The sequence below is a fragment of the Lissotriton helveticus genome, chromosome 6 (genome assembly GCF_964261635.1).
Source record: "Lissotriton helveticus chromosome 6, aLisHel1.1, whole genome shotgun sequence".
NCBI lineage: Eukaryota > Metazoa > Chordata > Amphibia > Caudata > Salamandridae > Lissotriton > Lissotriton helveticus.
The window spans coordinates 202,203,036-202,228,302 of NC_136067.1; the positions used below are offsets into that span (position 1 = coordinate 202,203,036).

Genomic DNA, 25,267 nt, shown 5'->3' on the forward strand with positions numbered 1-25,267 from the left:
GCAAGGTTTTACCATGGATACCCACCTTGTAAAGCTACGAAGAAAGATGGTGTTAAAAACAGAATCAAAGACAGATGACAAATTGAGAAGTACCAGCATTGCCAGATTGCCAGCGTCCAACGAAAGTCTGATTGAATGTGCAACAGCCACCAGTGTAGTTTCAGTGCTATGCAAGGTTCTAAAACCATACGGAGAAGGGTCCAATATACTGTGTTCTTCCAGATAGGCAAAAAGCTGTTTAATTTCAAGACTCTCCAAGGTCTTACGTAACAGGGGGCTGATCATCAATGAAAAACATTCTCTTCCTACCATTAAATATACTACTCGCAAATATTCTTAAGGAACTTGATTTTTCTACAATTCTTATAATTTGACTACAACACCACTCACCTTTTTCTAGGAGTCCAGAATACTATAACGTCCCTTGCCCATATAACATCTCAACATGTGTGTAATTATGATGCATAATATTCAAGTGATAGTCTTCCTTCCTTTACCATTTTCAGCTAAACTTCTTTTGGCGACATCAGCTAAGTACTTTCATTAGGGTCTCCACAAATAAATGACTATTAGTAAAAAGATACTGAAAAATAACGCTATTAACCAAAGCATAGTAAACTAGTGTTGAATGTAAGAAAAAAGGACCTATTGCATGACAAGCTAAAATACTTTAGGCCTAAGATTGAACTTTGGATTCATACGTTACCGTTTCAATCTCACACAAAATACTGATTTACCCCCAAGGGTATAAAATAGTGAAATCGAATATTTTTTCCAATTTTCATAGTAAATGTCAATTATTTTCAAAACATGTAATTTGCAACAAGAAATTATCACCAAACCCATGTCCAATTTTTGCATTATGTCAATCTTCCTACATAGATACTAATTAAAGTGTTCATTCAAGTTCCTCAGCATGTCTTTTTTTTTACAGTGTTTCAAGATGTCCACGTCATGATATTCATTGGCTTTGGTTTCCTCATGACATTTCTGAAACGATACGGCTTCAGCAGTGTTGGAATCAACTTACTTATTGCAGCTCTTGGTCTCCAGTGGGGAACCCTGATGCAAGGATTATGGCACCTTCACGATGGGCACATCAATATTGACATCAAAAAGTGAGTTATTTCTCAACTACTCGTAGACATTTTATTGCTTTATTACTATATCAATGACCTCTTCAATAATCAGTTTTTTTATATCATTGTTAATTGTCGAATAATTTCTATCTCGTTACAAAAACAGCATAATGTTTCTGAAACCTAGACCTGTTGTTAAATGATCTATTTAGTATTTAAAACAATGTATCTATCCAACATTCATATAGCAATTTACTGAAAAGTCCATCAGTAATCACATATTTTAGTGTGAGACAGATTGGTGTTTAATCCTCTTGCTAAGGGAAGTGATCTAGATGAGAATAAAAAGTAATGGGGATACCTCAAAATCACACAAAAACATATTTTAACAATTACTATCACTCTCACTCAGACAGACAGACTTGCTGCTTCTGTAGACCCATACCATCCTCTTGCAAGTGCAATTCAGTAACAACCAACACACCACCATTCCTAGTTAATTCATTGCATGGGGCAAAGGAATAGCTAAGATGTGAAATCAAGAGAGACAAAAATGAAAAGATCAGACGACAAGCTTTATCAAGCAGTGGCTCTAGAACAACACTTTTGACACAGAATGGGATTTCTTCTTCACACTACTGTCTCCAAAAGGTGCTAAATAACCTGGGCACCTCTTTCCTTAAGGGGCATCCCTTTTCTTCGAAACAGGAGAGTAGAGTGAAGCCACTCTTTGCAACTTACCTCTTAGTTTCTATAGAAGATTTTGCATCATTACCTACTAGCTTCTGCCTATAGCACTCTATTGTTCCATAAGCGATCTCTCTATAAGTTAACATGCATATATATGTAAATAAATACATGCTACATACAAATTTCAAAGGACTTGAGTGTTATTTAGTTTTTAATTATCCACTTAGATATCAGAGAGTACAATTTGAGCATCAAAATATAATGCGGTTGTAGTCTTTTCCATCTGCATACTGTGTGTTTCTTTGCGTTCTTTTGATTTTGGACATCTAGAATTTTGACTTCTGTTTTGCTTGTTTATTTCAGCCAAAGTGTTTAGTCAAAACCTTTCGGCGGGGCGAGCCGAAAAGCTGTAGTTGGCAATGATCCCTCAAAGTCAGAAATGTCATCATAGAGACTAAAGCAGTTGGGTGTGACACCAAAAGCTCTGAGTGGGACAAACTTGGATTAATTTCAAGTGAAGTCCTACTAAATTAGTTTTCAGTGTGCAAAACGATCTATGCATGATACACCTATTTCTTTGTCCACCTTGTGTACAACCTTTCTGGCCAAACCTCTGCACCTTGTCTTGGTCCTCGCTGGGTGCAAAAAATGACTCTAAACTTTTTTCCAAGTGATGGAAATTATCTGCTTGGCCATTCCTGAAGGTCCTATTTCCTCAGGACAGAGTTCTTGGCATCAGGTATCACTGCAGCCAGTTGGGCCCTCTTGGAATCAGGAGTATTTCTGTTTTAAGTGTCCCAAGAGCCAACAAACAAGAGACTAACCATTTGACCCTTGGAGAGCATTCCAGTCCATGGATGCCAGCAGGAATCCTTAAGTCCTTTGATGAGTCTTCGTCTTCCAGCAGCTGGGAAAAAAACAGGGGTCTTTTTTCCAGCAGGGCCTTCTTCTTTAGTTGGAGTCTTCCGTGGTCCAAGAATGCTCTAAGAAGGTGGTGGTTAAGGTGCCCGATTTATCCTGTGCACATGCCAGTGATTAGTGATTTTTTACCACCAAATCGTATTTTCTCACAGTCCACCCTCCCCGTTTTGTAGTGCTTCCTCTTTGCCTAACTTTAAATGTACTGATAAGCCAAGTCTAACAAGACCTACATAGTGAAATGGCTTTTGGGTATTATTTGACTGTGAAAGCCCATTAACCCCAGCATGTAGTGGGCCCCTTTATTTCTTTATTTTAGCACCGTGCCTTTTGAGTTTACTCGTTACCCTTCAGGAGTGACTTATGAAGATATAAAGTCTGCCTTTGATGCCGATTTTTCCTGCCACCTCTCACTACAGTGCATTCAAACTGCAGCCCAGTCAGAGCACAAGAGTGCCCCTGGTAGGCATATATCTTTGCCATGTATGCAAGACATGTACATATATAAACATACAAAGCACCCCACATAATACATTTAACTTCCATGCCTAAAGCGCATATTTTTGCACCATACAATTATCTTTATGGACCAAAAATAGACCAATTGGGCTAAACCAATTTAACTGATTAGCAGTATCACAGGGCACAGAGTTGTAATACCAACAAAAACAAGGACATTAAAGAGGTGAAAATCTGGGTTGCCCAGGCAGAATGGTTACATTTACTTCAGACAAAGTTTCAAATTGAGAGGAGAGAGGAACAAAGCAGGAAGTTAGAATTCTGCCTCAATCATACTGAGTGCACATTGTCCCGTTACAGAATTCATACCGATGAGATATATTGGGCCTCATTTATGAGGCCCCTTGCGCCATCGGAATGTCACTTTTTGTGACGTTCCGTGGCGCAGAATCCTGCGTGATATTGATCAGGCAGCAGGAAGCTACTTTTTGTGGCTTAATGCTGCCTGATAAATATCAGTCCCTTTAACGCAGTGTTTTGCGTTAAAGGGGCGTGCAATGGGTGTTGCTGGGTGCGTTCCCAGGTCGAGCGTGCGGAGCCACTTACGTAGCCTGCATTGGCTCCCAGTACCACACCGAATTTTGTTTAAAATTCTTGTGCTGGCATTTAGAGCAGCTCATGGCCAGGGTCCGACGTATTTGCAGAAAGATTTTCATTCTACATTCCCAATCGTGCCCTGCGATCGGCCAACCAATGCCAATTGATCATTCCCAAATATAGATACGCTCGACTGGGTGGCCAATCTATTTCAGTTAAGGCAGCTTATGCTTGGAATGCCCTCCCCCTATCCCTTAGAGCCTCTTCAACCATTACTGCTTTTAAGAAAGAACTCAAGACTCACCTGTTTAACGCCCCACTTTAACAGACTTGCTCCCGATCTATCACTCCTGATGTTAAACTACTCACCGCGCCAGGATACCCTGTGGTAATAGAGCGCGCTATAAAAGTTTTAAAATGAATAAATAAATAAAGAAAGAAATTTTGACACTGCCCCAGATTTACGAGAAATCGTAAATCTGAGGCAGTGTCAAAAGCTTAGGAGGGGCAACGGGGAGAAATATCTTTATTTCTAATCGTTTTTCCTTTTTCTATGTGTGCTGTATTTTGTTGTGATAATTTTTGTACAGAAAGGTCTCCCTTCCTGTACAAAAATAATCATCCCCGCAACACAGGCACCCTTGCACCATTGTGCAAAGGTGCCAGCGTTTGCGCAGGTAGCTCATTGTGCGCCGGAGCAAGGGAAAAGGGCAGGAATGCGTCGTATCTTATAGATACGGCGCACTCCTGCCCTTTTCTTTTGTGGTTGGGAAGCGCAGAAAGAAGGCCTGCTGCTCTTCCCTACGGCAAAACCTCATAAATGAGGCCCATTGTGAGCAAAGTTGTAGCACAGAAGTGAATGCTACTTATTAAATACCCTTGCGTTACTCAAAATCTTTTTGCACCATCCTTCTGCTGATGTATGCAAAGAGGGCGTCCACCTTTGATAGAAGGCCTGCTGCTCTTCCCTACTGCAAAACCTCATAAATGAGGCCCATTGTGAGCAAAGTTGTAGCACAGAAGTGAATGCTACTTATTAAATACCCTTGCGTTACTCAAAATCTTTTTGCACCATCCTTCTGCTGATGTATGCAAAGAGGGCGTCCACCTTTGATAGAAGGCCTGCTGCTCTTCCCTACTGCAAAACCTCATAAATGAGGCCCATTGTGAGCAAAGTTGTAGCACAGAAGTGAATGCTACTTATTAAATACCCTTGCGTTACTCCAAAATCTTTTTGCACCATCCTTCTGCTGATGTATGCAAAGAGGGCGTCCACCTTTGATTGACTCAGCCCATTAGTTCAGAACTGCTGTCCAGTTGAATTATTCGTACAAAAAAAAACTGCCTTGATCCGTTACCCGGAAAAAGCAAAACTGTTGTCGATTGTGGATTTTTTTTTAAGTCATGTTTTTCAAACATAACCAAAACGTGGTATAGTCTGTTTGGTTTTTGTGAGTTTCATTACAGTAAAACACCAAGAGAAGTGAAACCTTGTGCACAAGAGAGGCACAACACTGGTAAAATCTAATTCACCTTGGGCCTCATTTATGAGGCCTTGTGTCAGTTTTGCACTTCCGATGCGTCACTTTTTGTGACGCATCGGTGGCGTAAAACATGCCTCCTGTTAGGCACATTTTACTAAGTGCGGCATCTAAGCAGATGCGTCACTTTGTAAACCCCTGCGCTAATAATGTATGCAGGGGGGACGTTCCCCCGCAAAAAGCCTCATAGAAGTGACATAGTGACATCTATGAGATGTCACTGCGTCACTTCTAGGACGCTGTTGCGTCAAAATCATGCACCTGCCTCACAGCAGGCGTAAGACTGATGCAGGCCCTATCACATGGGGCTTGCCCCATGTGAAAGGACGCATTGCTGGAGTTGCGTCACTTTTGTGACACACTCCAGCAATGCGTCTCTTTTACGCTTACAGATACGTCAGAAATACTGATGTATCTGTAACTCCTTGCGACATGATGCGTCATACAGTAAATATGACGCATCAGGTATGTCGCAAGGAGGGCGCACTGAGAAGTGACGCATCGCTGCTTTCACGCAACGATGCGCCATTTCTCATAAATGAGGCCCCTTAAGTTTACAATACTCAGAGCAAAAGCTTTGTATAACAGATAGAGATAGTCAGGTATAATCCACATCTAACACAGGAGTCGAACTTTACAGATAGAAAAAAAGTTTCATAAACAGTCACTAAAAATGTACGTTATACCTATATATCCCTATTTTTTCCTACAGAATGATAAATGCTGACTTCAGCACAGCAACGGTCCTGATTTCCTTTGGAGCCGTTCTTGGTAAAACAAGTGCAGTCCAGATGCTGATCATGGCAATTTTAGAAATTACAATTTTTGCATGCAACGAGCATCTGGTGGCATCTCTTGGGGTAAGTACATTATCCATTTAAAAAAAGTAGGAGTCACTTGAACTATAAGAAAACATTTTGTGACCGCTTGTGTGCACTTCAGACTTAACTGTGCACGTGACTGGACTTACAACTATAGCCAACTGAGAAAATGTGACCTTGCCAATGTACATTTGTTCCTATGTAATATTACTCCACAACTGTGTAATAGTATGATGGACTAAATACCAAGCAATTGATTAGGAATAGGGGTTTAAATACATGACATTCCTTGTGACGTGACCAATCAAAACACATGACCGTTCATGCACTCCTCTCTAAGCCTTCCTTCCCCGGAAATTAAATTTACTTCAATGAAGGGGCTGGTGTAAATTGCTTTGGGCGTGGTATAGAATAGCACAAAACATCAAGGATCTGTATAATGAAAGGTTTATCCATATAGAAAATGTTTCCCTGCGGAGAAAAAAAGATAAAGAAAAGAAAATGGCATTATCAAAGTTTCTCTAAAATATGAATGCCAATGCCTAGAAAAAGAAGGAATTCACGTCATGTTCCCAAATGGGAGAATGTAGGGAAAGCGGCAACTGATAAAGATGTCAATATGTTATGTTATGTTATCATCTCTTATAACACGCACACTGATACTCAGAAAGAGAGTCCTTGAGCTGTAGCACAAGAGAGTAACTGTACAGCTTTATCTCCGGATTAGTAAAAAAGCATAGTTTTTCAGTGCTTTCCTAATAAACCGTATGAGGTGTCTTCTCTTTTATTGCCTAAAGCAGAGAATTCCAATATTTTGCTGCTAAAAATTAAAAGCTGTACATTCACTTCCAGATTCATGGAGTTTAGTAAAAACCAGATTTTGATTTAAAAAAATGAACAAAGCAGGAAGTGACATTGGTAACTGTTTCCGCAAATAGATCGCCCACTACCCAGGACTATATTTGAGGGACGTAGCACAGAGAATTAAACAAAATCCGCTTCTGCTTTGGCATTCAATGGAGCACATGTCTGTGTTCTGAGATGTGTGCCTGCCTCCTAAGCCCAAAAATCAGGCGAACTGCTGAGTACTCTAAAACTGTACTTTTAGACAGGAGGCTTTTTAAGATGCCCAGTTATAGACTATTGCATTTGTTGGGAAAGAAACTTACTTGGCATAATTATAGATATTCTAATGAACCAGGGGATCCTTCCGCTTCTGCCCTGTTTTCGAGCTGGGTTGGCAGGAGGGACAAGATCTACAGAGTATATCTGAGGCTGTCTTCATCCTGGGCCGATAGGAGTGTGGAGCAAGCCTGGCAAAGGTATTGTCCTGCTCCAGATGTCCTGCCAGGGTTATATCATGCGCCCACTCCTGTAGGAAAGCCCTGTACAACTGGGAGACCACCAGCACATGGGTTGCCCTAGGTGCAAGAACCTTAGTCTCACTATATAGGAGACCATTCTCCCAATAGATAAGGTGATCACCAGAAGTATCACCTACTGCCTAGGCCTCAGCTTGATGCCTTCAGCCCTCTAAAGTTATGTACTGTGTATGTGCCTTGTAGAATTCCTCCCTGGTGGACCCACCCACAACTTGTCATACAGGAAGCTCAGGCAGGTCCCCCAGGGCAGCAATGTCTGCTCCCGTAAGCTCAGGGGCATCCTCCTCAGGTGCCTTTAGGACAGTACTGAAGGTGCATAAAAGGTTTGTTTCCCAAAGCCCTTCCTCTTCTTGGTAGTTGCTGGCCCATTCTTCCAGGCTTCCTTGACTCCAATCATGGGCAACCATGGACCTTGTCATACATACCCATTTAGGCAAGCCTAACATCTCCAGGTGTGACCTGAGCTCCACTTCCTTCCTGATAGTGTGTGCTAGGTTGTTGCCCAACAGACAATTTACAGGTACTGCAGGGCTCACACCTACTTTTAGAGAACCCAAGACCACCACCCACACATAGGGAACAAGAGCCACTGGGTATTGACTCTCGCTGTTGTCTGTGACTATAACCTGGTGGAATTAGGGATGGCCTGCTCCAAGGACATCAGATGACAGCTCACAGTAGTCATATTGGCTCCTCTGTCTCTGAAAGCCTCCATCCTTTGCCCATTGATGTTGGCCCACTGCCTATACTTAGAAGTATTAGAAGACATAGTTGCTTTTGCCACCAACTCTCTATCCCATAGGGATACTAAGGTAACCTCTGCTCTCTCTCTCCCATTCTAACTGAGACCACTTCCTCCCCAAGCACTACACTAGCCAACCCAGGTGTCTGCCCACCGATCAGGGGCTGTTCCCTTGTGGGACATATGTGGTCTCTCTTGGAGTTCCCATCTTTGCAACACTCAGTACACTTGGGAAAAATCCCCCTATCTATTTTTCAAAAAGCCCCTTCTTCTTTGCTTCCGATTGGGACTGGTTGCTATTCCTATGGGAATCTTTCTTAAGCCCTTTAGAGAAAGAGTGATTTTTAAGTTTTTCTCTCTCTCCTTCTTCTGGTGGAACCCCTGACCACCCTTCTGGTGATCCCCCTCAAGATACCTGCTTTAACACTCTGGTTTGCCTCCTTTGCAAACCCCCGGGATCAGTGAGCTTACTATGAATCAGGCGCTGGTGCAGCTCTTTAAAACAGATACTGAACATGTGATCTCTCAGTATTAGATTAAATCACCCAGTAAAATCACCAACTATTCTGTGCGTTGATGGCGTACTCAAGAAAATCCAGCCAAGACTGGTTTTGCCTCTTTTAGCCATCCCTGAATCTAACACGGTACATCTCTGCAGTGAGTCCAAATTTGGAAAACAAGGATGGCTTTCATGGGAATGTACTCGATCTGGTTCCCCACCTCCAGTGTAAGTAAAATATCCCTCCCCAATAAGAGCAAGTGTTTCCAGAGTAACCCCCAGCAAAACTTTTCTGGGACCTGTGTATCTTGAGGACTAACCAGTAAGCAGAAAACCTCTACCAATACTCTACTCAATATCATACTGTACTACACAGGTGGGCACTGCAATTTTAGGTATGAGGATTTGTGTGTCGCCCTCAGCCAGTGCCCCAATGCTGCCACCATTGTTGCTGGACTATATTGTCATGGCCAGTTTCTATTGTGCCTAAGATCTCTCACCCTTGGCCTTCACCTTCTCTGCTTCCAATTTGAGCCTGTTCATTTGCAACTTAAACTCTTTCTCAGCCCTCTTGTCTGACAGCTCCTCTGAGGCAGGCTGCAGGAAGACACATTGCTTTCAGCTGTGGGTGGGCTCTCCAATCCTGGAGAAAGGATAATCCCACCCTTGTATACTGTTTTCCAGGCCTACACTCAGGTCCTTGCCATTCCATATCATCATCAACATGGTCATCGTCTGTTGCTAGTTTCTGATGAACCTCTGCCCAGGGCCCTCAGAGACTTCTGAATCTCCAACCTTTTGGTGCACTTTTTAATTGGAAATCTCCTATCCTTACTGAAGTGCTTGAAGTCAACCACAGTGTAGCTCTCTAGATAGATGAGCTTGAATTCCATTTCTGCAGGTATGGTCACATACAGTCAGGGAGATTGAGAGTAAATTTGGAAAAAGCAAAAAGAGCCAATAAAAAAGAATGTAAAAAAACCATTGAATTGTTATCAAATAATTTATATGGGATTTTTGTGTTACACAAAGTCACTGTATGGCACTGCACAACACCAACAAACACATAAATAGTGAATTTTACGGATAGTGACAAACTCATGTGTTTGAGAAAACTATCCTCACTCACACACAGATGTGTGTGACATGCTTCATCATAGGGCCTGCTACAACGCCCTGGCGTGGTGAAGTCCCTCACCACCCTTCTATGTGTGTAATATAGTGACTTAGGGGGTTCGGGGTGGTAGAGTAGTGGTTGGACCCTCTCCCCTCTATTGTGTGAGATAACTGCACAACACCACTCACCGCGGAAAACTAATGTAGGAAATTGGGTTATTGGTTTTAGGAGAATCCTACACAAGCAGCACCACAATTTATGTCACGTTGAAACCACAAGCAAACCCAAATTAAAGTGTGCATATCCCTCTGGTAACTTTGCACAAACGACGCCAGACTTAGCTTAGAGGCAATGTGTAAAGTATGTATGCAGCACTTCAAAGAGTAATAAAGTAAAAATACAACACATTAAAAATCCCACATCCATTTAGTACAATAGACTAAACCGTAACAAATAATTTGACACCAAAGCACCAATATCCAATCAGTAGAGCAAGAGATAAGCAATTGTTAAGATCTCAGGTACGTCTAGAGCCTAAAAGCACAAAGCAACACTCATGTTATCTGGCCATGTGAGACCGGGTGAAAGTCACAAGTTCATGACGCAGCACAGGCTGGACAGAGGGACCAAGTTAGTCTCGCTGAAAAAGTTACTTACAAAAACTAGCATGAAGAGTTCAGTTCACGATTGGAGGAGGCCGCGAGGAGCAGGGAGAGCTTTGCAGATGGTCGAAGTTGTAGTGTATAAAGCAGGCTGGGTGTCCGGGACTGTTGTTACTGTATCACAGGATCCTATCAGGTGTTACAGACAGTCCTTATTGTCTATCCGCAGTGCAGGCTGTTGATGTTGGAGCGCAAAGTGATGATCTCATGTTGCTGTTAGTCGATGACCATCACTGTAGTGTAATGATTCGTGTTCACAAGAGCTTCACGCTGGCATTCGGTGCAGGCAGTACGATCATGGTGTGAACAAGCTGGTTCCCAGTTGTGAAGAGCCAACACCAAAGGTCCAGGACCTGAGGGGCACCTCTTGGGGATCAGGAACTCACTCCAACAGAAGCTAACAGCGTTCAGCCAATTCCAGTTGCAGGCCCAATTGCAGGGCCAGGCAGCAGGCCAAGTGGTCAGATGCAGGGATGCCTCTGGAGCTAGCTATATTCCTGGTGCTCTAAGAGGAGGTAACTTTAACCTGGGATGATGGGTGCAGGTCTAGTCTTCCTTCTATGTAATCAGTGCCCTCAAGCAGCAGGGCAGCAGGTAGTCATTTTCTGTAGCATCCACAGGTCCAGGCATGCACTGAAAAGTTGGTTCGGAAAGTTGAATATTTATACCTGGTGCCCAGTTTGAAATGGGAGAAGCTTCTTGAGTTTTCCTTTACGGAGGTGTCTGGAATTTCCTGCCTCCATGTCCTAATCCCAGTCTGTCTGGGGAGACAAAATCTAGTGTGAATTCCTTTGTGTGTGAGCTGTGCCTGTGCCTATGAAGTCAAAGCGTGGTAGGTGACAGCTCTGCCTCCCTATCAAGTCAAAGATGGCTCATCTTGCCAACATACAGACCATCCTTTATGATACTATCTGGAAGGAATACATTAAGACCAACTGCAAACTGCATCTAGTCATGTAACCCAGGATACAGGCTGAAGAAACCAATTAAGAAAGACAACAAAATGCCAACTTTCTAAAACCGTCATTTTCAGAATTGTGCCTTAAAACCCAACTTTCCATAAAAAAGGGTTTTAAATCACATTTCCCTAGACAGCAAACCTGACTCTCCTTCCTGCTCCCTATCCAAAGTTATAACGTATTACATGTAATAAGGTAACCCGATGTTAACCTATGAGAGAGGTAGCTCTCTCAGCAGTGGACAACAAATTTAGAAGTTTTTTACTACCAGAAAAAGTTAAACTTGAGAGTATATACCCAATGTTTGTAAAACATTGCACTCTGCCCTAAGAGCTTTTGTAGGGCCTACCCAATGGGTGACTTATATTTTTCGGAAAGGGAGATTTAGGCCTGGCAAAAGGTTATTTTTGCCAGGTCAAAATGGCAGTTGAAAACTGCACACACAGGCTGCAATTGTGGGCCTGGGACATGTTTTAAATGGCTGTGTAAGTGGGCGGCACAATCAGTGCTGCAGGCCCACTATTAGCATTTCATTCATTTTATTAGGGATGTACACAACATTTAAATGTGGCAATTGAGTGTAAGCCAATGTTATCATGTTTGAAGGAGAGGGCACAAGAACTTTTGCACTGGGTATCTGTGGTAAAGTGAGCTGAGTCCTCTGGCCAACAAAAAATAATTTCGCAAAAAAAGGAGGGAGAAGGCAAAAGATTTGGGGATGAACCTGCAAAGAAGGACAAGTCTAACAAAGGCGATTTCTGATAGGTCTCAAGTTGTCCTAGATCAGCCTTGAGGAATTCATTAATTCAAGGCCATTCTTCTTTGTGGTCCATGTCTTCCAGTGTTTTTCAGATTATAAATGCAGTAGTCTAAGTGCTAGACTGCAAAGGAATTCCTTACAACATAAGTTGTTCCCAAGTCTTTTATCTACTAACAGATTCAATATGGCAAGTTACATTCAAAACGTCTTAGGGAATTGGGAGAAACCAATGATGAAAGTGAGCAAAGCCACCCAATCCTTACATCCCAAAATGGAAACTAAAAGATGAATGCATAGAGCACATAGAAAACGCATAAGGCTAACTTCATGAAAAAGTAATACTTTTGCACAATAAGTTAACCAGCATATTGGGGCACATTTGCTAACTTTAAGTATCCACATATGTCAGACCCAGCTTCATTGGCACCATGGCACTCAGGGGTTATTGCGCTCCAATCGTATCAACTGGAGTGTTCCCCACTGGTCTCCTGAGGCCTCAGTACTATTGGACCCAAAACTGTTTAACAAAGAAGTACTCTGCAGCAGTTGACTCTCTCAGGGTAGTGAGACAGAGCAGTCCAAGGCTTTACTCAAGGAGGTGAGGTGGGCTTAGACATTCAGAATACAGTTCACACTGTACTATCAGCTGATAAAACCAATGTCATGTCAGTGCTTTACTTTTTTATAAAAGAAAAGTACTTTCATACACACAAAAGAATTATACTAGACATAAAACTAGGATAAACAGTAAACCCCACATGTCTCTACAACCCTCTGGGTCAGAGTTCTAACCCCAAACCTTAATATAGCACCTAGATGCTAAGCACTATAAAAACACAGTTAACATGAAGGCACACAATTAGCATAGCATTTTACAGACCATGTTGCACAAGGTTGCCCTCATTTGCTGGAACCATGATACCAATCTTTGTTTTTTTCTTCTTTTATTTTTATTCAATCCATGACAGAAAAATACAATTCAAAATTCATTAGAAGAATATATCAAAAAGCTGATCAAGGGTACGAAATATACAGATAAAACATTCAAAGGATAAAAACAGACAAATATTACATGATGTAGGTAAATATATTACAGATAGTTCTAAAAATGAATATTCAATATCTCTTGTGTTCAATCATAGGGCCCCATATCTGCATACCCAGCTTCCACCTATGGAATCCTTTAAGAGAATAAAGAATATACTCAAGATTAAACATAGCGTAATATCTAGGTCTCCTCAGCTCGAAAGTAGGAACTTCCTTCTGCAACCTCATAGAGGCTATACAAAGCTTAGCCACTGCCGTGGGTAAAAAGATCAAATAACGAAACTTGTGTGCCGGGTGCCCTGACGTTGCACCATCCTCGATCCCTAGCAACATTAAACGGCACCGTAATATTTATAACTGCCCCGGGTATCTCAAGACGAAATTTCTCAATGTGCCCCAGAAGGTTAATAAAGTGACCACATGAATAAAAGATATGAACAAAATCTGCCAACTCTGCTCCGCAACAAAAACATTTCCCATCGGTACCCCACCACATTTAAGCATTTTAGCAGGAGCATGGTACAGATTAAACACTGTATTATAATGTTGCGCCTGCAGATTAGCAGACATTAAAATCCTCCCTGCAACATCAATAGATTGTTCCACTCGGAGGCCCTGACGCCCCAACCTATTATCTAACCCTGGGCATAGCGGGCATAATGCCTCTATGCGTATTCCCAAGGAGTTAAAAAGAAACTCAGTGGAAATACGTTACGCTCCCTCCCGCCTCCCAAAGTCTTTAAACATGCATAAAAGAAGCCACTTACCTGTTGTCTGCTGCCTCCCCTGCCTGGCCACTCGCTGTCCTGCTCCTCAGTCCTCGCATCCCTTCTGTAATTAAAAAAACACTACGTTGTATGTCTGACGCAAGTGTGCATGCACGTCAGATTTACAATGTAGTGTTTTTTGCCTACTCCAAATTCGCCATGGAGTGCAGAGGCAAATACCCGCAAACTCCTCTGGCGGAGCGGAGTTACCCGCCCAGGGTTACTATTATCCCACTTAAGATTTTGGGCATCTAGATCATCCCTCTGTGTGTCAAGCAAGAGATTGTATAAAACACCCATTCGAATTTTGCTTCTAATAACCTCAATAGGCAGATTCAGCTCTATCACCCGCTGCCTTTAACAGACATAGTCCTGTATTTGTGAAAACTTAAAAAATTCTGTCTTAGGCAAATGGTATTTATCAGCTAGAATAGCATAAGATGCCAAGCTCCCATTGGTATAAAAATCGCCTATTTGTAAAATCCCTTTACTTCTCCATCTATCAACAGTCCTATCCCAAATAACACCCAACAATAAGACCGAAGCAGATGTGGGAGTATAATACAAGACCCCCTCAATTTGAAAACATCTCTGTGTAGCTTTCCACACCTTAAAAGCAGTAATTAAAACCGATACCAATCTTTGTATTGAAAGGAAATAGTTTCAGCATATGATGTGAAGTCAAAGGTTCTTGATCAGTCCCATAACCCCCCACCCAAAGCAACAGAAGTGTCCTCCCATCATGATTGAGAGAGATCTGATCACAACTTCCTGATGTCATGCCATAGTTTACTGGAGTCCCACTTGTCCAGTAGTAGCCACTGGCTGGCTGTAGGACGGCTTTGGCTGTACAGAGTGCCAGTTCACTCTAAACCTTCCAGATATCACAAAACGAAAGGTGGGGGGGCCTGTTCCACTGGACTCTATTTCCCAGCCAATGCTTGTAACTGGAAGTGCCACACAGGCTCCCATAGAGCAAGGGAGGGGTCTGGGCAAAGCAATCTCACCTTCAAGGACTGGGATCAAGCTTCCCTGTCTCTGTCTCCATCTCCCTTGATGTGCTGCAAGGGTCCTTTCCTCTTCTTGAGCAGCTGTCTGCAACTTCCTTGTTCATAGCACCAGCTCTTCAAGTTTCACAAACCAGCTGCTCCTCTCCTCGATGCTACTGATGCCCTTGCTCCTTGTCAAACTTGCATATTCCTTTGAAGCAGAATTCATCAGTCATACAGAAAACTTCCTTAAGTTCCAGATGCAGTGAGCAAACTTCTTATCTTGTCTTCACACTGCAAGTTGCAGCTGGAATCCTTCGAAGGACCCAGTATGAATCGCCTCTTCAGACTCATAGACCAGTCTTGAAGAACAACTAACTGCTAAGGCCAGACTTTTATCACCTCTGATTAAAAAGCTGATCCAATAAGAGTGTCTGCTACTTTTGAATCCTGAATGCACCTCCAATCACAAAGCATTTTTAAGGGTGTTCACTGCATGGCCAAAGCATGCAAAGCATGACCTACTATCTTCGCTTCTACCAGCCAGTGTTATTCCCTAAAGAGGAATTTTAATTAACTGTAGAACAGGCGGCTCTGACCACGGGGAGGGTCCTCTTAACAGCGTTAGTACAGCTAAACCCAGGTAAGAGCTGAGTGTCTACCCCAGCCCACTCCAAGAAATTGGGCGGGCCGTGGGATCGGGGATGTCCACCAGAACAGTTCACATTGCACACAATGGTTCAACTCATCATCCTTCCCAAGTGCACCCATTGGCTCTCAAACACACATCAGGTAGATAAAGGCAACAGGACCCGGGCAAGTGGGAGACTGCACAGACTTGATAAGGAGGGTGGCTAGTAACTCATCCCTCCTGACTATAGATTTATTGCTGCCACCACTGTCAGTCTACCACAACCTGGGTAGAGAGGGGAATAGTCACTCTTTAGGAAATAGGGGTGCACTAAGCTCTCAAACTATGTAAACAGGGAGACCCTCAGTGGACATGCATAATTGTCATGCTCACTGAGGTAGGATCTAAAAACCATACAGTAGCGTTTAAATGATTTGCCTGGAGAACAGCATAAGGTGGAGGAAGCACTCTCTCCAGAGACATATGCAAGACTTCTCATCCCAACATACCACATACAGTTCCAGTATTGTACCTGGAACGCTGTGCTAGGTAGAAAATATCTAAGCTTACTGTTGGAACTATCATGTGACATCTCTCCAGCTTTCCAATTACAATGTACGTGATCCTACATAGCACTGAATTATTATCAGGGAAATAGAACTCACTAAACAACTGTAGACTTTTTTCTATTTTTTTGGGGGGCAAACATTTTTCCCCTGAACAAAGTTATTCCTCTATGCCCTCATCCTGGGATGGACAGTAACTCCTAGGCTGGAGTAAATCTCTGACCATGGGTGGTGAAAGGGTCATAATTTATTCTGAGAATGCCAACAAACGTATGTGTTAGTGGACATTCACAAATTTATAAGACAATCTGCACTTCGTAACCTCGGTCTTTTCCATTCATATTTATTTCTGCACACTTCTTTGTACTTGTGGTAAAGAAATCTAGAGCAGTAAAGTAATTTAACTCTGCCAGGTATCCTTTTGAGAACTTCTGGTGAGTGTACATAGAGGAATATTTAGCTGTAAATATACATCAATCGATACAAATACATTTCTGAATGGGCCCTATACACTTTTTGACCCTATTGTGTCGAGATGAAATCACCTCTAATTTAAATATTATATAATTCAAGGGCTAGATGTAGGTAATTCCCATTTACAGACTCTTAAATACCGAATTTTACCGATTCGGTATTTAAGAGTCTGTAAATGGGAAGGGGGCAGATGTAGGTAATTTTAAAATATGAATTACCGAATCTGTAAAATTCTGTATTTACCGATTCTGTAAATACAGAATCGGTATTTCCCATTGATTCCTATGGGCTTTGAAGCCCATAGGAATCAATGGGAAATACCGATTCTGTATTTACAGAATCGGTAAATACCGAATCCTGCAAGGGTGCAGGGGGTGTCACTTTGACACCCTCTAGCACCCCAAGTACAGGCTTGTGTGCCATGTGGCACACATACATGCCCTAAGGGCATGTCTGTGTGTCACATTGCACAGGTGTGCATGCACAGATGTGCATGCACACCTGAATTCGGTATTTTACCACACAATGGGATTGTGTGGTAAAATACCGACTCTTAAGGGCCAGTGGCACTGTAAAGTGTGCCACCTACATTTGTAATTACAGAATCGGTATATTTACCGATTCAGTAATTTACCGAATCTGTAATTTTACCGAATCGGTAAATATACCGATTCTGTAATTTTAAGCCCCCTACATCTGAAAACCCTAATACCGGTCGGAAACGGCCGAAATCGGCCGTTTCCGACCGGTACTAGGGCTCCTACATCTGGCCCTTAATCATTCGTACAACCATAGGTGTTGCTTATACGTTTCTCAGTAGGATGAAACGATAAGAAAATGCATTCTTTTTTGTTTTAGCAACCATATTGAACATTGAAAAATGTATTTAAATTACTTCACAGCAAAACCTATTTAAAATGGAACACAATATGTATATTTGTAAATAAGCTTGTATTACAAATGGTAAACATTTTCAAAATGGCAATATGTATAAAAGTATATGTATATACTTGTTAACAAACATGTTCCCTAGCATGAAGAGCTTCTCTAGCTCAGCGCTCAGTGTCTGGGCATTTGATGTGTATAACGGCTATTAATATTACCCAGAAATTTGATGAGATAATGCATCTAATGCAGACAGCACAAGTCAGAAACAGTGAGCAGAAACGTGTGCCACCAAAAGTTCATGCATTAACTCAGGAGAAATTCCAAGTTATATCAGTGAAATCTACACACCTCAAACGCGGGGGAAGGGTGGGGGAGGAGGGCGTGGTCGGGGGAGGGGGATGCTGAAATCAATTGAAAGTCATAATTTCCTATTTCGTGTTTTAAATAGGGAGAACACTGCCACCTAGTGGCAAGTAAGAACAACTCTTTTCTACAGATATAAGAGTAATGGATATACGAAAGCATGCATATCCCTTCGATTTAGACCTAGGTTCTAATGTTCAAAGTCCTTTTGCAGTTGCAAACACTGCCAATCACAAAATCTGAGGGTCTGTGACCACAAAAGGAGTTTTCACAATGCGCTACAGCGCTTTTACAAATTGTAAACGTGGCAAAGAAAAGCGATATTGCAAGCTTTTGCTTTAAATTGAAAGACTCAAAAGTGCCATTGATACAAAAGCATTTGTGCTGTAGGAAACGGCCCGATTTGCAGAACCGGCTCGGGCATCTGAAACCACGCCCATACGCCCACTCGATGTTTTCACAGTTTGCTGAAATCCAGGGGAAATCAAAGAAAAACAAAAGTAAGGTGATTCATTTTTTTCAAAGATAGGAGGCGGGATGGGGGAGTCCCAGGAAGTCTCAAATTGTTGTACTCTGAACCTTGGGAGGCAGGAGACTCTTCCCTACACGCAAGACCAAGGTTTAACCCGCTGCCATGTTCCTCCCTGACTCATAATATTCCATTTTAACTGACATGTTCACCTAAGCATGCTATTACTTTAACCTTTGTTTTTTCCAGTGAATTTCTTAGCTTTATAGTAAGAAATTATTGCCATACCTAATTATAATATCACTTTAACCTTCATTAGTCAAGTCAAGTCAAGTCATAAAATTTGTATAGCGCACTACATACCCAGAGGGTTTCAAGGCGCTTAGGAAGGGGAGGAGGATTATTTGTCAAATATCCACGTTTTAAGCTGCTTTCTGAACGCTAGGTGATTCTGGGTGAGGCGAAGGTAAGCAGGGAGTGAGTTCCATGTTTTGGCAGCCAGGTATGAAAAGGATCTGCCTCCCATGGTGGTCTTGTTGATGTGAGGTACAGTGGCGAAGGCTTGGCTGGAAGAGCGAAGTTGGCGGGAGGGGGTGTAGAAGGACAGTCGAGAGTTGAGGCAATCTGGTCCGATGTCGTAGAGTGATTTGTGTGCGTGGGTAAGCAGTCGGAAAGTGATCCTCTTATTGACGGGTAGCCAGTGGAGGTCTTTAAGGTGACCAGAGATGTGTTCGTTGCGTGGGATGTCTAATATGAGCCTGGCTGAGGCGTTTTGGATTCGTTGTAGTTTCTTCTGGAGTTTAGCGGTGGTACCTGCGTAGAGGGTGTTTCCGTAGTCCATTCGGCTCGTGATCAGAGCGTGGGTGACTGTTTTTCTGGTTTCGGAGGGGATCCAGCGAAATGTTTTTCTGAGCATGCGAAGAATGTTAAAGCAGGAAGAGGATACGGCGCTGACTTGTCTGTTCATTGAGACTGAAGAATCCAGGATGACGCCAAGGTTCCGTGCGTGGTCTGTCGGGATGGGTGCTTTTCCGAGGGCTTCCGGCCACCAGGAGTCGTCCCATGCAGAGGGGGATTTACCTAAGATGAGGACTTCTGTTTTGTCTGAGTTCAGTTTCAGACGGCTTTGTTTCATCCATTCGGCGACTTCTTTCATTCCTTCGTGTAGGTTAGTTTTGGCGGTGCTGGGGTCCTTGGTGAGAGAAAGGATCAGTTGAGTGTCATCCGCGTAAGAGATGATGTTGAGGTTGTGTTGGCGGGCGATGGCCGCGAGGGGGCTCATGTATACGTTGAAGAGGGTGGGGCTGAGTGAGGATCCTTGTGGTACGCCGCAGATGACTTCAGTGGCCTCTGACTTGAATGGTGGAAGGCGGACTCTCTGGGTTCTTCCGGTGAGGAACGAGGTAATCCATTCAAGTGCTTTTCCTTGGATTCCGATGTTATTGAGGCGTTGTAAAAGGGTGCTGTGGCAGACTGTGTCGAATGCTGCAGAGAGGTCGAGGAGGATGAGGGCGACTGTGTCTCCATTGTCCAGTAGAGTTCGAATGTCGTCTGTTGCTGCGATGAGGGCGGTCTCAGTGCTGTGTTTGGCTCGGAAGCCAGATTGTGAGGGGTCGAGTGATTTGTTGGCTTCGAGGAAGGCGGCGAGCTGGTTGTTGACAGCTTTCTCGATGACTTTGGCCGGGAATGGAAGAAGCGAGATGGGGCGGTAGTTTTTGAGTTCGGTGGGGTCTGCTGTTGGTTTTTTCAGAAGGGCGGTGAGTTCAGCGTGTTTCCAGTCTTCAGGGAAGGTAGCGGAGTTGAAGGAGCAGTTGATGACGTCTCGGAGGTGCGGAGCTATGACGGAGTCTGCTTTGTTGAAGATGTGGTGAGGGCATGGGTCTGTGGGGGATCCAGAGTGGATGGAATTCATCAGGCGGATGGTGTCCTCAGTGGAGATTGGGTTCCAGGCGTTAAGGGTGTTGACGGGGGGAAGATGGTCAGCAGATGGTGGGGTGGGTTGGCTTCCGGGTTGGTTGTCAAAGCTGTTGTGGATGTCAGCAATCTTGTTGTGGAAAAAAGAGGCTAGGGAGTCGCAGAGGGTTTGAGAGGGGGTGATGTCGTTGGAGTTGGCCGAGGGGTTGGAAAATTCCTTGACGATGTTGAAAAGTTCCTTGCTGTTGTGGGCGTTGTTGTCAAGTCGATCCTTGAATGCTGTTTTCTTGGCTATTCGGATCAGTTGGTGGTGAGTGCGGGTGGCGCTTTTGAAGGCGTCCTTGTTGCTGGTGGATGGGTCTTTTTTCCAGGCCTTTTCAAGGGAGCGGCACAGTTTCTTGGACTTCTTGAGGTCATCGTTGAACCATGAGGCCTTCTTGTTGCCAAGTTTGTGTTGATGTTTTTTCAGTGGTGCTAAGGAGTCGGCGGTGTTGGATAACCAAAGGGTGAGGTTGGAGGCGGCTTCGTTGGCGTTAGAAGAGAAGGCTGGGGAGGTTCGAAGGAGCGATGTGGAGATCTGCTCCGTGGTGATTTTGTTCCAGTTTCTTTGTAGAGTTGGTTGGAGGTGGATGATGGGTTTTGGCTTGTTGTAGGTGAAGTGAACGCAGCTGTGGTCAGTCCAGAGGAGATCCGTAGTGTGGCTGAAGGAGATATGGTTGCTGGAGGTGAAGATGGGGTCGAGTGTGTGACCTGCGATGTGGGTGGGGGAAGTGACCAGTTGTTTAAGTCCGAGGTTGGCGAGGTTGTCTAAGAGGGTGGCGGTGTTGCGGTCGTTGATCTTTTCAAGGTGGAAGTTGAGGTCTCCCAAAAGGATGTAGTCTTTGGAGGGGAGCGCGTGTGGGGTGATGAAGTCCGTGATGTCTTCACTGAATTTTGCGCGGGGTCCTGGTGGTCTGTAGAGGAGGGTGCCTCTAAGAGTTGTCTTGGGGTCGATGTGGATCTGGAAGTGAAGGTGTTCGGAGTTAGCGAGGTTGGCGTCGGAGCTGGTAGAAATGCGCATGGATTTCTTATGGACGATGGCGATTCCACCTCCTGTATGGTCGATGCGGTCCTTGCGTGTGATCTTATAGTCATCAGGGATAGCGATGGCGATGTCAGGGGCGGAGGAGGCGTTCATCCATGTTTCCGTTAGGAAGGCGACGTCAGGAGAGATGGTGTCTAGTAGGTTCCAAAGGTCAATGGCGTGTCTGTGGACCGAGCGGGTGTTGAGAAGGATGCAATGTAGGTGGTTGGGGTCGGGAATCTGTGTTGTGGTCGTAGCGGAGATGTTGTCGGTGCCGCTAAAATTGCAGGAGAAGCAGGAGAACGGTCCATGGGAGCGTCCAGGAGCGGCTTGGACGCAGTTGGGGGCGCGACCGGGGTTGAGGGCTAGGAGGGTGGCGGCATCGTAGGTGATGCGGGAGGGCAGCGCAGCGTGAGGGGCAGGGGGTCTGGCGCTGGGCGCGGTCCAGGCGCGGACGGGCGTAGACGGGCTTACCTTTGGCGCACCTTCGGCGCGGATTGGGCGCGGACGCTGCGCGTGAACGCTGCGCGCGGGAACTACTGTCATATATGGATAGTGGAGGGGGAGGGGCGAGGGCGTCTCAGCTGGGAGGCGGGGCGGGTGCACGAGGACGGCGAGGAACAACAAACAAAATGGAGGCGGAGGGGGGAGGCACAGCGGAGCGCTACAGGTAAATGCGCTGAGAGCGTTGGGGAAGCAGTTCTAATGTTACAGAGCGCTAATGAGGCACAAAGCAAGCAAAATGACAATAAAGCGGCACAATTTCAACAAAAGACACAGAGCGCCAATGCAGATTACACTTCTAGCAAATAAACAGCGCAGATGAAGCAAAGCGCTACTTTACTATGCAGCAGGCGAAATCAGCCAGGTGGATATTTCAGGCAAACGAGTCAAAGCAGCGCGGAGAAACCAGCTGTCTGCAGGGACAGTGGGAGCGACTCCTCAGCTCGTGAGAAAGGAGCGAGTCACGGCGTATGCAGGGGCAGAGATCTATTTGTGGACAGTGGGAGGGCGTCTCAGCTGGGAGGCGGGGCGGGTGCACGAGGACGGCGAGGAACAACAAACAAAATGGAGGCGGAGGGGGGAGGCACAGCGGAGCGCTACAGGTAAATGCGCTGAGAGCGTTGGGGAAGCAGTTCTAATGTTACAGAGCGCTAATGAGGCACAAAGCAAGCAAAATGACAATAAAGCGGCACAATTTCAACAAAAGACACAGAGCGCCAATGCAGATTACACTTCTAGCAAATAAACAGCGCAGATGAAGCAAAGCGCTACTTTACTATGCAGCAGGCGAAATCAGCCAGGTGGATATTTCAGGCAAACGAGTCAAAGCAGCGCGGAGAAACCAGCTGTCTGCAGGGACAGTGGGAGCGACTCCTCAGCTCGTGAGAAAGGAGCGAGTCACGGCGTATGCAGGGGCAGAGATCTATTTGTGGACAGTGGGAGGGCGTCTCAGCTGGGAGGCGGGGCGGGTGCACGAGGACGGCGAGGAACAACAAACAAAATGGAGGCGGAGGGGGGAGGCACAGCGGAGCGCTACAGGTAAATGCGCTGAGAGCGTTGGGGAAGCAGTTCTAATGTTACAGAGCGCTAATGAGGCACAAAGCAAGCAAAATGACAATAAAGCGGCACAATTTCAACAAAAGACACAGAGCGCCAATGCAGATTACACTTCTAGCAAATAAACAGCGCAGATGAAGCAAAGCGCTACTTTACTATGCAGCAGGCGAAATCAGCCAGGTGGATATTTCAGGCAAACGAGTCAAAGCAGCGCGGAGAAACCAGCTGTCTGCAGGGACAGTGGGAGCGACTCCTCAGCTCGTGAGAAAGGAGCGAGTCACGGCGTATGCAGGGGCAGAGATCTATTTGTGGACAGTGGGAGGGCGTCTCAGCTGGGAGGCGGGGCGGGTGCACGAGGACGGCGAGGAACAACAAACAAAATGGAGGCGGAGGGGGGAGGCACAGCGGAGCGCTACAGGTAAATGCGCTGAGAGCGTTGGGGAAGCAGTTCTAATGTTACAGAGCGCTAATGAGGCACAAAGCAAGCAAAATGACAATAAAGCGGCACAATTTCAACAAAAGACACAGAGCGCCAATGCAGATTACACTTCTAGCAAATAAACAGCGCAGATGAAGCAAAGCGCTACTTTACTATGCAGCAGGCGAAATCAGCCAGGTGGATATTTCAGGCAAACGAGTCAAAGCAGCGCGGAGAAACCAGCTGTCTGCAGGGACAGTGGGAGCGACTCCTCAGCTCGTGAGAAAGGAGCGAGTCATTAAAGTAAGATATTATTACCATAGGCACTTCTGGCCTGCGACCAGGACATGCAACTGACCTCCCCCTTAAGCACCCAATCTGTGGGCAACAAACTCACTGCTGTGCACAGCTGTGCATGGTGTGGGTTTGGATAAAGGGACAAAGGGCCTGGCCTGAAGCTAGGTACCGCGCCCAATCCCACGGGGGGAGGCCTACCCTGGCTGTGTATGACGTTTGGTTGAGCCGAGCTGCTGACCTGCTTGGCTGCGCTGAGCAGCGAACAAGGAGCAAGCAACACTACACCCACAAGGAGTACGCCGCCCGCCGAAGGTTGCGAAGGTTGCGGCTGATACATTTTGCGGGATACGACACGGAGGTACCGCAGGGCATTGCAGCGAGCCCGGGACTCTGTGACTTAAGGATTTTTTTTTGTACGGTGGGCTGAGGACCAGGGCCCGGAGGAACAGCAGCAAAGGCAGAGGTGAGAGATGGGCAGGAGCACGGAGATCGCAGCCGGCGGCAGCCCGCAGTTTCCAGTACGCCCGCTGTGCGGTTTCTCAACACACCTGGCTTTCTGTTCTCCTTTGTTCTACCCCTTGCTCTTCATCCCGGAGTTGGTGCCGGCTCCTAGTGGTCTTGGCTGGCTACGCTGGTGAATCGGCACAGGGGGAGTCTGTTGCAGGTAGCATGAGGCTTGGAGCTTGAGGCTTGAGGCTCGACTGGACTTAGCCTAGCCTCTCCACGCCTCTCCTTACCTTTGCAGTTCATCCAGCCCTCATCGCACACAACCTGCTTTTTCAGCCAGTTAAACTGCTCTCTAGCGTAAGTCCGGTTCCTGGAGGCAGTTCTTGAGGCGGCTGGGAGGTGGAGGGGGGGCCTTGGGCTTGGGCTTGGGCTGGGGCTTGGGCTGGGGCTTGGGCTCAGGAAGAGATCTAAAATCAGGAAGAAAAACTCCTGAAAAACTGACAACCCTACCAAATTGAGCCATAGACTGTACTATTTATTCAGACTCATCTATACCGGCAGCAGGCATCGACTGCGTCAAAACTGTCAGACACCTTCCTTAGATGTTTGAGTGCTTAACATAACAACAATATCACCACAATAGGGTCACACTTTACCTTCAAGTGACCATCACAGACTTTGCGCAATAGAGAGCTACGCTTAGAATGCCAAGGAGACCTCACAATGTTAGAAACCAGCAGAAAAGAAATGAGAATAGAGGAAAGAGAAAAGAGGAAAGAGAGTGAAGAGAGATAATACAGCGGAGAAAACAGAAAGAGAAAACAAGAGGAAAAAAACTGAACAAACAACAACTGAAAAACAATTGGTAAAAGAAAGGTCTGAACGTAGGAAGGGGGACTCTGGTCACTTTGGCAAGGAGCCAGCCATCTACAAAAGAGAGTTCAATAAAGAGCTAGAAAAGATCTTTATAAGGAGCTTTAAGAATATAAGCACTTAAGCACACTTAAGGACATAGGAAGATCCTTAAGTGCATAGGAAGCTGACAGGAATCAAAAGAATTCCAAAAATTACAAGATTTACAGAATCACAGAATCACAGAATCACAGGATCACAGGACCACAGGAGCAAAAAGGCTTGAGAAGATGAGA

The 25,267-nt window shown here is 44.9% G+C and overlaps 1 protein-coding gene across 1 annotated transcript in view; it reads left to right on the plus strand.

Annotated features, from left to right (window-relative positions):
- RHAG (Rh associated glycoprotein) overlaps nt 1–25,267 on the plus strand; it is a 260,401-nt gene that overhangs the window by 78,205 nt on the left and 156,929 nt on the right. Inside the window, exons 2-3 of the mRNA XM_078647599.1 lie at nt 935–1,118; nt 5,997–6,144. Of these exons, the coding sequence (XP_078503725.1) occupies nt 935–1,118; nt 5,997–6,144 (332 nt within the window). The remainder of the gene's footprint in view (nt 1–934; nt 1,119–5,996; nt 6,145–25,267) is intronic.